The sequence below is a fragment of the Pristis pectinata genome, chromosome 9, assembly GCF_009764475.1.
Source record: "Pristis pectinata isolate sPriPec2 chromosome 9, sPriPec2.1.pri, whole genome shotgun sequence".
NCBI classification, from domain to species: domain Eukaryota; kingdom Metazoa; phylum Chordata; class Chondrichthyes; order Rhinopristiformes; family Pristidae; genus Pristis; species Pristis pectinata.
Genome location: NC_067413.1, coordinates 74,277,673 through 74,292,204, shown reverse-complemented (window position 1 = coordinate 74,292,204; position 14,532 = coordinate 74,277,673). Strand labels below are relative to the sequence as shown.

The following is a 14,532-nucleotide window of genomic DNA, read 5'->3' as shown; positions in this document are numbered from 1 at the left end:
AGTTATTGGAAGTTCTTTGCATTTCATTCCCATTTTACCCTTATTCTATTGTTTTCTCTTTCAACTTTACGGTCATCCTTTGATTTGGTCTTCAGCCTTGCTATTCTTCCTGTCTACTGTACAAGCCTTCTTCCTTTCTGTAATGGATTTTTCTCCAAAGAGATTTTATTTCTCAATGGCATGTAATTTTTGATAATTATGAAATGCATTTCAAACTCTTGCCATTTTACCCATCACATTTTAGTTGATTTCCCACCCCAGTTTACTCCTCAAACTAATTCATTATCTTAGGTTAAAATTCTAATTTCACACTTAAGTTCATTACACTCTAACAATTCATCCCAATTAGCTCAGGTTTCTCGGGAGTATCCCTTTATCATAAGCAGAAGAAAAATGCAACTCAATAATGTTCAGCCTATTCAACCCAGTGGGACTTATTTTTGAATTTAATAACTTATTCTGAAAAGTCAAAATATATTTAGCTGATACCGTGATAGAGTACAGAAAGTTCCATGACTACAATTGCCCTATGGAAAGGAGTTGAAGTAGTGATGCACAAATAGAAGCTGGGACAGACATGCACTTCCAATAGTATCTTATGTGTTCAAAGTGTTCTGAAATTGTATGCATGGATACTTACTTAATTATCCATATAGAAATGCATGCATTTATTAATAGTATTAATACCCAATTGTGTTTAACTAAATTAGTAACTTGTTAGGATACTACTATCCCACAAATGTCTGTCCTATTATTAGCACTGGAAGATCACATAAAACAGGAACATTGGCAATATCTTTGATATTAATAAATAATACTATACAGTACATAGCACAAAAGAACTTTTTCAGAAGTGCTCTTCACTTTAACATCTTGATTTCTTATGTTTTTTTAAAATTCAGTTTCTATTACGTTAAAGTCAAACTGAGCTTAAATTATATTGATGAACAATTCTTTCTCATTAGACATGGAAACTGTATTACTAAAAAGTAAAAATCTACAATTTTGTTCCTGCCAGTAGTTTAGTTTTAAATGTCAAAGGGACACGAGTTTTGTACCAGTATTAAAGATTTGATGTACATTGACATTGGGTGGAAATCTAGACCACGTTCAAATATATATTTTTTAAAATTACTTTCAGAAATGACATGCCTCTGGTCATATGCTATGTGGATTTGAAAGTTACTATTTGATCATTTACAAATTATGTGTTTAAGTGGAAGAATACAGTATTATGCTTAAATTTTGAAGTATTCATTAGAATTTTGAACTGACCACAATACATTGGTCATGGCTGTATGGTGGACCATTATTCAATGCAGTGGGATTGGTGCTGCTTGTATATAATGTATCATTCAATTTATAATTGCCAGTGCTGTTGAAGTGGATGGTTCCTCTTGTATGGGTAGATGGTTGAAACAAATAATGGAAATTGTTATCCTTGCATCAAATCCATTAGCTATTGGATAAAGTGCATAGTTCATCAGATTGCATTCCTTAAAATAAGTTCATTTGGAATGGAATAAATGCAGAATTTATAGATTTGAGAATACTTGTGGGGTGAAGAGAAATCTAGGATATTGGTGCATTGCATTATTTAAAAACTTAAACTAACATTATATAATGCATTGTGTAATGAATCAAGCAAATGCTATAGCTGGTTTTATTGCAACCTTGCTTAAAATTCAGATACACATTGTACACAATTTTTCAACCATTAATTTAAATGGTTAAAAATAATGCACACACTAATTCCGGAATCTAGAAATATTCCAGTCAGGCAGCATCTACAGAGAGCAAAACAGAATTAACTTTTCACATAGATGTTCTTGACCAGAAAAGCTAATTTTGCTTCTCTGTTCATGGGTGCTATATGACCTGCTGAGATTTTAAAAATTTCTATTTGCATTTCAAATTTCTAACGCTCCTTCAGCAGCCTGGGCAGTGTTTGGAAAACTAATATTGGAAAGTTATGGCTTGTATTTAAAACTGAAGTCAGAATTCTTTGCCGGGGCACTGAGATAGACTGAGTAAGTGAAACTGCTGTTGCAACACAGCTGAAAGGGAAATGGTGTGAAGATGACCAGTGGTAATACTGTTTACTGATACCCATTTGTGTTTTACATTGCAATTTGTAAATGAAACTACAATTACATTTCTAGGTATATAAGCTACCTTCTAAAGAAAGCATATTGCTTTACATTAGGAATGTGTCATTTAAATAAACCTGACTTTACAGGCTTGTTTTAGATTTGGACAAGAGAAAGCCTTTGTAAGCGAGGATGCTGCCTGCTTTTGAACAAATAGAACAATCAATTTAGGGGTCTGGAGAGGAAACCCTCATGACACAAAGGATAGCTACTATTTCAAACCAACCTGTGATAAATGAGGGAGGCACAAGTCTGATTTATTCATAAAATCTCCTGTAAACAAAATTAACTGGATTGATATTATCAATTCTGGCATATAAATTGTATCCAAACTCCAATAAGTAGGTGAATTTAAACAGTTACCCTTTTCACATGATTATGTTATATTTTTCATATGTCAACTAAAGCACAAGCAAGTGCATGCTGCTTGAGAAATGGAATTTTCATAATGTTAGATGTATTTTTTCAAAGTTGTATAAAGGTACAGTCGTTTTTATAGAAGCATAATTGGGTAAGGTGTTAGACTATTGTTGCAACACATATATAGCAAATAGTCCAAGTTGTAGCTTTGTCTACAGAATATGTGCAAAATAATCTATATATTTTTAGCACTTTCATATACATTAATCCTTTAGGAGAATCTCTTGAAGGTCGTATCTTTAACCATCATTACAAACTTGTTTCAAGTGCCATTAGATTTCATATTAGACCATTAGATTATAAAATAAATTTGTATATAAAATTTTACATTTTTATTTAACTTTTAGCAGGTACAAATGTCATAGCATTTCTTTTATTAAAATTGTCATATATGCTTGCACAGTTGCTGTGTCTCACTTAGGGAGTTTACTACTTTACATTCAAGTCAACATTACAATAACCAGTATATGACATGATAGTTCTTTGCTGCTGCCGTCCCATCAGCTCCTTGTAAATAAATATTTATACAGACGGGAAAGTAAAAACAAGTGAAATTATTGTGGTACAAGTGAAGCAAATTTGATGGGGAACACTCCTGCAAATTTTTTTGTTGAAGTATATACTTTGCTGCTAATTCACATTGGTTGGAGGAAACCAGTCCTCATGGTGCTATGAACTTTCCCTTTCTTCGTCTATTACTATAACTGTGTAATTGAATTAAAGTATGGGAAATCAAATGGCAAAAATGCTGCAAAATTCATTAGTACCTAGCCCTTGTGAAGCTACAACATATTATGCAGTTGTGGTAAAAGGTGTTGGGAAGAATTGCCTGACACAAACTTGATCAGGCGTTGACGTGCTTGGCATCTCTATATAATGGAGGTTTGTTCAAATCACGAGCTATGGTGCATTTAATTCTAAAAACATTGTAGCATATCATGCACAAGATCATTGCCTTTTTACTATCCCTGGCCCAATAGAATTACTAAATCTATTTCACAATGCATTCACATTTTGCATCCCCATATGGAAGTAAAAGATTAAAAAAAAATTATTTTCCCCCTACTTTTGTATTATGGAAGTGTAAGGTTTAAATGGATTTTAAGTGAATTTAAGTGAATATGAAATAGATGTAAACACAATTAGATATTTAATTGGTTTAAAACATATTAGTTTAAACCAAATCTGATGGAAGAAACTAACTGCATTCCAAATTGGATTTTTGTACTACTTTGTATTTCATCAATTGTTATCTTGTTCAGAATGGAAAACATTTTGCTTATGTATACACATCAATGTATTTACATACTACTGGTATCTGTACAAAATATAGGCATAAAAGATGGTTTTAAAAAAAGCTTTTACAACTTAAAACTGCAGTAAAAAAAATCTTTAGAATTTAATCTTTGCATCCAAAGAAATGCTTCAAAAGCAAACTGATTATTTATTGTGCCAGATAACCTGCATTTTTGTAAACAAATTTACTATAATAAAACAGTTCTGCTGCAGCCTCACTTGGTCTAACGTGTTATTAGTATCCAACAACGTGACTATATATTAAGACTTTTATAATGTCAATGATAGTGCAAGAAATTAGAAAACAATTGATTGACAGTCACATAAACTGAAATTTATGATATTCAAAGGCGTACTCACACATGCACGCATGCATGCACACACGACTGGAAAGTCTGAGAATTGGCACCCATGAACTGGATAATGATAAAAAGCCAGGGCCCTATTTAGACTAAACTTACCCAGATAGATTTGTGACAGGCAGAAACAAACATTTGCCCCTGCAAGAGTTCTGTCCCATTGGTTGGTTATATTACTATAGACTATAAATTCTGTTAATTCCCACCCTCTACACCTTACTGGATACTATCCTGCCAACTAAGCAGTGGTGAGGGATGTAGGTTAAAAGCAAGATCATTGATGTGATAATACAGTAGTTATGTGACAGACGCACAGTCTAAAGGCTGGAACCAAGTGCATTGATAAATATGGTCATTCATAAGTTGGTACTACACCACCACAAAAATACCACTATATAGTAATAAAAAAATTCAATTAATCATCCAAAAGACTTAAAGGCCTGATACTTCACCAATCCTTCACACCTATGATACATAGAACAGTACAGCACAATGCAGGTCCTTCGGCCCACCATGTTGTGCTGACCTTTAAACCTCACCTAAGACTATCTAACCCCTTCCTCCCACATATCCCTCTATCTTAACTTCCTCCATATGCTTATTTAGCAATCTCTTGAATTTGACCAATGCACCTGCCTCCACCACTGCCCCAGGAAGCACATTCCATGCACCAACCACCCTCTGGGTAAAAAAAACCTTCCTCTGATATCCCCCTTGAACATCCCACCCATTACTTTAAAGCCATGCCCTCTTGTATTGAGCATTGGTGTCCTGGGAAAGAGGCACCGGCTTATCTATTCCTCTTAATATTTCGTACACCTCTATCATGTCTCCTCTCATTCCTCCTCTCCAAAGAGTAAAGCCCTAGCTCCCTTAGTCTCTCCTCGTAATGCATATTCTTAAACCAGGCAGCGTCCTGGTAAATCTCCTCTGCACCCTTTCCAACGTTTCCACATCCTTCCTATAATGAGGCGACCAGAACTGGACACAGTACTCTTTAAGTGTGGTCTAACCAGAGTTTTGTAGAGCTGCATCATTACCTCGCGGCTCTTAAACTCAATCCCACAATTTATGAATGCTAACATCCCATAAGCTTTCTTAACTACCCTATCCACCTGTGAGGCAACTTTCAGGGATCTGTGGATATGGACCCCCAGATCCCTCTGCTCCTCCACACTGCCAAGGATCCTGTCATTAACTTTGTACTCTGCCTTGGAGTTTGTCCTTCCAAAATGTACCACCTCACACTTCTCCAGGTTGAGATCCATCTGCCACTTCTCAGCCCAGCTCTGTATCCTATCAATGTCCCTCTGCAATCTTCGACAATCCTCTACACTATCCACAACACCACCAACCTTTGTGTCGTCTGCAAATTTGCCAACCCACCCTTCTACCCCCTCATCCAAGTCATTAATAAAAATCACAAAAAGCAGAGGTCCTAGAACCAATCCTTGTGGGACACCGCTAGTCACAGCCCTCCAATCTGAATGCACTCCCTCCACCACAACCCTCTGCTTTCTACAGGCAAAGCTAATTCTGAATCCACATGGCCAAGCTTCCCTGGATCCCATGCCCTCTGACCTTCTGAAGAAGCCTACCATGTGGAACCTTGTCAAATGCCTTACTAAAATCCACGTAGACCACATCTACTGCACTATCCTCATCAACCTGTCTGGTCACCTCCTCAAAGAACACTATCAGGCTTGTGAGACATGATCTGCCCTTCACAAAGCCATGCTGGCTGTCACTGATCAGACCATGATTCTCTAAATGCCCATAGATCCTATTTCTAAGAATCCTTTCCAACAGCTTGCCCACCACAGACGTAAGGCTCACTGGTCTATAATTCCCTGGACTATCCCTACTACCATTTTTGAATAAGGGGACAACATTTGCCACCCTCCAATCCTCTGGTACCATTCCCGTGGACAATGAGGACTCAAAGATCCTAGCCAAAGGTTCAGCAATCTCCTCCCTTGCCTCACGGAGCATCCTGGAATATTCCGTCCGGCCGCGGAGACTTATCTGTTCTACTATTTTCTAACAGCTCTAACATATGCTCTCTCTTGATATCTACATACTCTAGAACATTACCCTTACCAACACTGTCCTCAGCGTCTTTAAGGCCCCTCTCCCTGGTGAATACTGAAGAGATGTATTCATTGAGGACCTCACCCACTTCCACAGCTTCCAGGCACATCTTCCCACCTTTGTCTCTAATCGGTCCTACCTTTACTCCTGTCATCCTTCTGCTCTTCACATAAGTGAAAAATGCCTTGGGGTTTTCCTTAACACTACTCGCCAAGGCCTTTTCATGTCCCCTTCTTGCTCTCCTCAGCCCCTTCTTAAGTTCTTTCTATAATCCTCAAGAGCCCTATCTGATCCCCGCTGCCTAAACCTTACGTATGCTGCCTTCTTCCTCCTAACTAGATGTTCCACCTCTCTTGTCACCCATGGTTCCTTCACCCTGCCATTCTTTCTCTGCCTCACCGGGACAAATTTATTCCTAAATCCTGCAAGACCTCCCTGAACAACAAGCATATCTCCATAGTACATTTCTCTTCAAAAATGTCATCCCAATTTATACTCACAAGTTCTAGACTTATAGCCTCATAATTTGCGCTTCCCCAATTAAGTATCTTCCTGTCATCTTTGCTCCTATCCTTGTCTATGACAATGCTAAAGGTTATGGAGCAATGGTCACTGTCCCCCAACTGCTCACCCACTGAGAGATGTGTCACCTGACCCGATTCATTACCTAATACTAGATCTAATATGGTATTGCCTCTAGTTGGCCTGTCAACATACTGTGACAGGAATCCATCCTGGACACACTTAACAAACTCTGCCCCATCTAAACCTTTGGTATTAAGCAGGTGCCAATCAATGTTTGGGAAGTTGAAGTCTCCCATGATTACAACCCTGTTATTTTCGCACCTCTCCAAAAATCTGCCTCCCGATCCGCTCCTCAGTATCCTTGCTGCCACCAGGGGGCCTATAGCATACTCCCAGTAGAGATTCAACTCCATAATATGGCTAATTACTTAAACCTTCTAGCAAGACCCTTAATTGCGGCAATTAACACAATGTTTTTGTTTTAAAGGGGGAAAAATACAGACTGGTCAACAATGCTGATGACAAAACCTGTGAATCTGGTCCATCTAACCTTGTAGCTGGAATCTAGGACCCAACAATGGGACAGGTGCCCTCAGACTCGAGCAACAGCCTCAGTTTTACAAAATCACATCTCACACTAACATCTCAAGACTCTTCATCCCACTGGACAGAACAAACTAAAGACAGATTTAAAAGCCCATAACTGAGAATTTTTTCAGGCACCATATCCCATTAATAGCAACTTAAATGATGGATTCAACGTTAGAGTTCAAAGCTATTAGAACATAGAACCCACGATGTTGTGCCGAACTAATTAAACTAATAATTAAATGCCCAACTAAACTAATCCCCTCTGCCTACACAATGTCCATATCTCTCCATTCTCTGCACATTCATGTACCTATCTAAGAACCTCAAATGCCTCTATCATATTTGCCTCTACTAACACTCCTGGCAGCACATTCCAGGCACCCAGCACTCTGTGTGTAAAAAAAACTTGCTTGAACTTTCCCCCTCTCACCATAAATGCATGGCCTCTAGTATTAGACATTTCAACCCTGGGAAAGAGGTACTGGATGTTTATCTATACCACTCATAATTTTATAAAATTCCACCAGATTTCCCCTCTGCCACTCTAGAGAAAACAATCCAAGTTTGTCCAACCTCTCCTAATAGCACTTGCCATCTAATCCAGGCAGCATCCTGGTAAACCTCCTGCACACCCTATCCAAAGCCTCCACATCCTTCCTATATTGGGCGACCAACACTGAATGTAATACTCCAGATGTGGCCTAACCAGACTTTTATAAAGCTGCAACATAACTTCCTGACTCTTGAACTCAATACTTCAAGTAATAAAGGCAGAGTAATATGCCTTCTTTACTACCCTATCAACTTGCATTGCCATTTTCAGGGAGCTATGGACGTGGACCCCAAGATCCCTCTGTACATCAACACTGTTAAGGGTCCTGCCGTTAACAATGTACATTTGATCTCCCAAAGTGCGACACCTCACACTTGCCTGGATTAAACCATTGCAAGCCAAATGTGTGAAGACAGTCCACTTTTGGTAGAGTGCAGGCAGTTCAATTCCCTCTACTGTAAAAAAAAAGCTGGCTACATTGAATAGAGCTACAACCATAAACCTGGATAATATTGCAGCTGTAACAATGTTGTCCTGTGCGTCACAGATAACTTTGCAAGGGAAGGAGCAATCTGCCTAATAACACTAATATGCGGATTTATACTAACCACAAAAAGATGAATTGAACTTGGTCTTTTTCATTTCCATCAGTGTCCTACCTACCAGTAAAGTGATTGAAGGAGTTACCAATAATGCCATGAAGCTGCATGTGCACGCATGTAACCTACTCACCAATGGTTCCAAACTTTAGCACAGCCATGATCAAGAAATGCATGCAGGAATTGTGACCCAGAGCTAAACTGAAGTCAATGGGAATCAAAAGAATCATACCTATCAAGCAGAAAGATGTTGATGGTCACAAATCACAGCCATATGACCTCTGTACTGCAGTCCCTAGAGAAGCGTCCTCAGCTTTTTTTATTTTATTTTATTTACAGCGTGGTAACAGGCCCTTCCAGCCCAATGAGTCCGCGCCGCCCATTTTAAACCCAAATTAACCTACCCGTACATCTTTGCAATGTGGGAGGAAACTCACGCAGACATGGGACAACGTACAAACTCCTTACAGACAGCGACGGGAATCGAACCCCGATCGCTGGCGCTGTAATAGCGTCGCGCTAACCGCTACGCTACCGTGCCGCCCCATGTTCTGCTGCTTTATCCGTGATATTCCATTTTAAAGTCAAAAGAATGGATAATCATTGATAATTCCATATTGGATAAATATGGAACATTTAACATAAGTACCTAATGTGCTCCTTGGGCAACATTCAGGATTGAGTTAACAAATATCAAATAACATTTGTGCCACATAATATCCTTTTCAGCAAGAACTTCAACAGTTTCCTGATCATCAATAATTTGGTCAGACCTTAACTATGACAGCCTTTTCAACTCTGTGACTTTAACACTAGAATAGATGCTGGATACTTAGAAATAAACAGCAAGCCAAACTACCATATAAAAATCATCTCTCCCATCACATTGACCAGTGTAGCCAAAACAATGCTGAAGTGATTTTTGCCTGTAGTTTGACTCTTTGTCTATCCCTTTATAATGGCTGTAGTTCATTTGATCTAGAGGAATGAATAGCAGTAATTCAGCAAGGATACTTTAACATCACTTTGCTGTCCTTTTCATTTTTGCGTGGTGGCCAAATGGATGCTGTGGTCAGCTATAGAAGGTAGGTAATAGTTTGGAGTATTGATGAAAGTTTAATTGGGCTTGTGTTTATCGATAGCACAGGTGAATTGTTCATAGACAACTCAACAGAAGGGATTATCCAGATTGCCTCCTTCCTTCCTCCTGCTTCACCACTGCTTGCTGTACAACTGGAGACTAAGCCCATGAGATGGTATTGCACAACAGACCACCAGAAAATTCAAAGTCTGCATGGCTCCTCCAAAGTATTTCAGGGAACAAATTAATTATTAGAACACAGCAGTGGCCTATTCGTATGGCATTTCATGTGATAGCATGCCATTTATTACCCGTTCTTGCATTATTTGAGCACCAGAGTAAGTTGCAGCCAGCCATTGATATTCAGTGGTTATCCTGTTGGCTCAAATGCAAATTGCCCACTGTGATAAGACCATTGAACAGTTCCCTTATATGATGAGATGGACTCTTGACATCACAATCTACCTTGTTTGACCCTGCAGTGCACTTCCCTGTATTTGTGACACTTTACTCTGTATTCTGCTATTGTTTTTACCCCGTACTGCCTCAGTGCACTATGTAATGAACTGATCTGTACGAACGGTATGCAAGACAAGTTCTTCACTGTACCTCGGTACAAGTGACAATAACAAACCAATACCAACACTACCGCAAAATAAAGAAATTGTAACTACTGTCAGGAAAGCAGACACTGACCAGCTTGATATATTGTGTATGGTTACATACTAGCTGGACATTGAGGGAGTGGAGTCGCTTTTGGTCAGAGATGAATTTTACAGCCAAGGATTTTAAATGAGAATTGTAAGATATGAAGCAAAGTCATAATTCACAAGAAGTTGCCAAAGATGTGGAGAGACTACTGTAACATGTTAAACAAGGTACATGGTGGAAAATAGAATAAAGTGAGAAGCTTTGTTAATGGGAAATGGTATCATTGCTCCTATTTACATCTTTGTCAAGCCCAAGATGTCAACGTGATTACTCACAATAAGTTCACAGTTTCAGAGGACCAGGTTTCCAATGTATTTTATTCCAGAAATACATGCTGGAATGAAATACACTGGAGGCTGGTGGATGCTATTCCATTAGTTAGTCCAAAGTGAAGGAACTTGGAGTGAATATAGAACATGAAAGAGGTTAACAACATTAACCTCCAGCACATGTGCAGGACAGAAAAGGTAAGGGCAAAATGAGAAAGGTCACTTGGAATTGCTGCTTACTAGCAGGCCCCAAGTACTTCAGATGGCCATTCAGAGGATGCCAAGAGAGACACAAAGGGAAGTTGTAAGGGTAAACCCAGAGAGAAAACCTGAAATGGTGCCGCAGAGATAGGTAAATGGTGCTGATTGATTATGGAAAAGAAAAAGCCTTATAGTGGAAGAGCACATCTCTGGACTTAGCTATCAGTGCAAGGACCTCCATTTTAAAATGCTCAGACATCAAGCAGTCATGGCCCTGCCATTCAGGCACCTAATATAAACTACTATTTTGCACTGCTTTCCTATTTCACACAACTTAATACTAAGTACGTGCATATTACAAGTAACAATTCAAATTCTGTTTTCTCTATGGTGTGCACACATTGTGTTAGGCAAGATCTGATTAGGTGATAGAACTGGAAACCATGAGGGACGTAGTGGACCAAAAATATTCTGCAAGTTGTATTTTCATGATATGAGTGGTTGAGGAAACAGGATGTACAAGGACTAGTGAAATCACCAAGAGAATATGTGCATCAGTGCAGCATGAATGTTATTTTCAACTAAGAAATGATGGCAAACACTTACTGTTGTTCATTGAGGCTGGGGAACCATAGTGCATAGCATCAAAGTGGTCTTTGTGACCTTTTTTTCAAAAGTTATTTTTCAACAAATTGTTTGGGGAGTAAGAGGTGATCCAGTCAAACACATAGACCAACAACATTTACATTCTATTCTCTATTGCTCCTCTTTTTTTTTGAGAATATGGAAGTGGGAAAAATGCCTTTTGAGAAATTCACATTGTGTGGTGTCTAGAGGGAAAGCACCCTTGTGGTAAATGAATAAAAAGGCTGATAGTAAAGCACTTATCAGAAACAGTAGATTAAAGCAATTCCACAAGTTTGAGATAATTAATTATCTCTTAAAATTGATTTCTGCCTTCCCAACAATAGGAGTGTGTTCCAAAGTTAATTCTACAAGTACCAGGGTACGATGGTGATTAAATTGCTGGACTTGTAGCCAGACGTTCAGACCATTCATTCCAATGCCATCTTTGAATCCCAATGGCATCTAGTAATTGAAATTATAGTACTTAAATAAAGCTGGATTTATTTTATATATAAAGCGAATCTTAGTAACAGTAGGTGATGGAACTATTACATCATAAAAACCCATTTGGTTTACAGAAGTTTATGGGGCGGAAATTTGCCACCTTTACCTGGTGAGACCTCAGACTCACGCTAATATTGTTGACTTTTAACCGCATCCTCAGTTCGGTGGCAAATAGGGATCAGCTATAAATACTAATATAGCCAGCAACGTCCTTCCCCAGTGAACAAATAAAGAAGCTGGATGTCTGAAATAAATGCAGAAAGTACTACCGATGCTCAGTCAACAACTGTGGAGAGGATTAAAATTTCAGGTCTATGACTTTTTGGCTGAACGGAAATAAGAGTTCATCGCTCAGTGTGACCGTGGTGATATTAACAGAGTTAACGTATTCCCATCTTATTTAAATACATCTATTTTACGGTGGAAACCTCGACTCTTCACTGAAAAGGAAAATTAGATTATAGCAAATGCCATTCGAAAGACACGCAAGATTCGGAGAAAAGATCTGAAATATAATTGGATTTATCCATTACCATATGTGATTATTTTGCTGAGTTTTAAACCCATTCCAGGAAATAAATATACTGCGCTTAAAATATTCAATGAAAGGAACAAGTTAACCTTCTGAAGGGAGTTCTGGGGGTGGGAAACAGCCTTGTGATTTTTGTTTCAGTAATCCTCGAAATCCCATGTCACCCTTTGGTTCGCTGAAATTCTCCAACGACTAAATCTTGCTTTTGATTAGTGGTACCTTCTTAGCTCAGTCCCATTCCTACTTGAGAAGATGTTTCAATTACCTCTTAAAAGCCGTTTAATGATTTCGTTGATCACGGATCTTAATGATTTTCCTGCTAATTGATAACAAATTTCCTTGGAACTAAGTGTACAACGTTATCGAAACTTTCTTCTAAAGCTGATATTTTTTTTAAAAAAAACTATAGTATGAAAGTTGCTCGTTTATTCTTGATGTCATTGATTTGACCAGTGAGCACCAGACTCTGCTAACAAAGTGCAGATGTAGCTCATTTACACCAATTAACAGTCAGCAATAAAGGATAGTGCCGGTAGTCAGTGCTTCACAAATTTATTGAGGGGGGAGTTTCTTTGTAAAATAAAATGCCGTCGCCTATTCCAATTCACCGAATTTTACCGGAAGGGTTTCCTCCTACCATTACTCTGCGACCTTGTAGCAGTCCCAATCAGCTCCAAAGAGGGGGGCAACACTTCGCTTTCGTCAAGCAGACTAAGGAATTGACGCAACGCCCTTGGTATACGGTCATCTGGGATGAACTAAAGCTATTCGACCTTCTCGGCTCGGGAGGTTTCGGCTGGGTTTATAAAGGCACTTACTACGGCAAAACTGTCGCAATAAAGAAGGTAAGGAAGTGTACTAAGAACAAGCTGGCTGCTCGGCAGAGTTTCTGGGCAGAGTTGAATGTGGCGCACCTGGTGCATGAGAACATTGTGAAAGTTGTAGCAGCCACCACGTCTGTCCCCGCGAGTCCGCAGGCTGAGGACAGTGTGGGAATCATCATCATGGAATATGCAGGAGGAACAAGCCTTGACCATCGGATTTATAACTGTGCTGACTCGCTGGACGTCGAGGAGTGCTTGAGGTTTTCGAGTGACATTGCAAGCGGTCTGGGTTTCCTCCACTCGCACAGCATCGCCCATCTCGATCTGAAGCCAGCCAACGTACTCCTCACGGAGTCGGGACGCTGTAAAATTGGGGATTTTGGATGTTCTCACAAGCTGGCGGCGGGCAATGACTTGAGTCCCAATGGCCAATTACGGCATCTAGGAGGTACCTACACCCACCGGGCGCCAGAACTGTTGAGAGGCTGTAGCACCACTCTAAAGGCGGACATTTACTCCTTCGCGATCACGCTCTGGCAGATGGTGAGCAGAGACCACCCCTTTTCTGGCGATCGCCAGTGTGTAATGTATGCGGTGGTGGCTTACAACCTGCGCCCGCCCTTTTCGCCTGTTTTCAACAAAACTTTGATGGGCCGGAAGATTCGGTCAGTCATCGATCACTGTTGGGCAGTTGAACCAATTGATAGACCAAGTGCGGAACAATTATTAGAAACTATTAATAACTTGAAGTCTCTACTATAGCAGAGAAAATCTAATTTTTAGAAAGTGTAATTAAAAAAAAACAATGTTTTTATGTTGTCGACTACGGTGTGAACAAAACTGGCTGTTTAAATAAAGAGTACTCTAGATTTGAGGTCAGTTGTATTTGACTCGCCGCTGCATTCGGTGTCTTTACCAGTAAAGCTCCGGTAAGTGGAGGGAAGGGGGTTAGCAAATCCTCTGCATTCGAGTTCGCCGTGTATGCGTTCTATTCCGTGAAGGCTGCGAGCCTGTTGAATCCGTGCAGCAGGTTTGGTGTTTGCTCCACTTTTGACTTGTGCGAATGTTAATTTTCAAACTCGGAGCACAAACGGGTCTTTGTTCAAAATCTGGTGAATTTGGTTCCGTGTGGGATAAAGAAGCAGGGGGAACTGATCTATCATCTTGAAGTCGGGTACCTCTTATGCCCTGGACGGTGT

The 14,532-nt window shown here is 39.4% G+C and overlaps 1 protein-coding gene across 1 annotated transcript; it reads left to right on the top strand.

Annotated features, from left to right (window-relative positions):
• Positions 1-13,081: 13,081 nt before the first annotated feature.
• Positions 13,082-14,195, top strand: mos (v-mos Moloney murine sarcoma viral oncogene homolog). Its single transcript, XM_052023526.1, has one exon. It carries the CDS (start codon positions 13,094-13,096, stop codon positions 14,093-14,095), a length of 1,002 nt encoding a protein of 333 aa, XP_051879486.1. The 5' UTR covers positions 13,082-13,093; the 3' UTR covers positions 14,096-14,195.
• Positions 14,196-14,532: the final 337 nt, after the last annotated feature.

Excerpts from the sequence above, each read along its gene's own strand:
- mos (XM_052023526.1), top strand. The coding sequence starts at position 13,094 with ATGCCGTCGCCTATTCCAATTCACCGAATTTTACCGGAAGGGTTTCCT.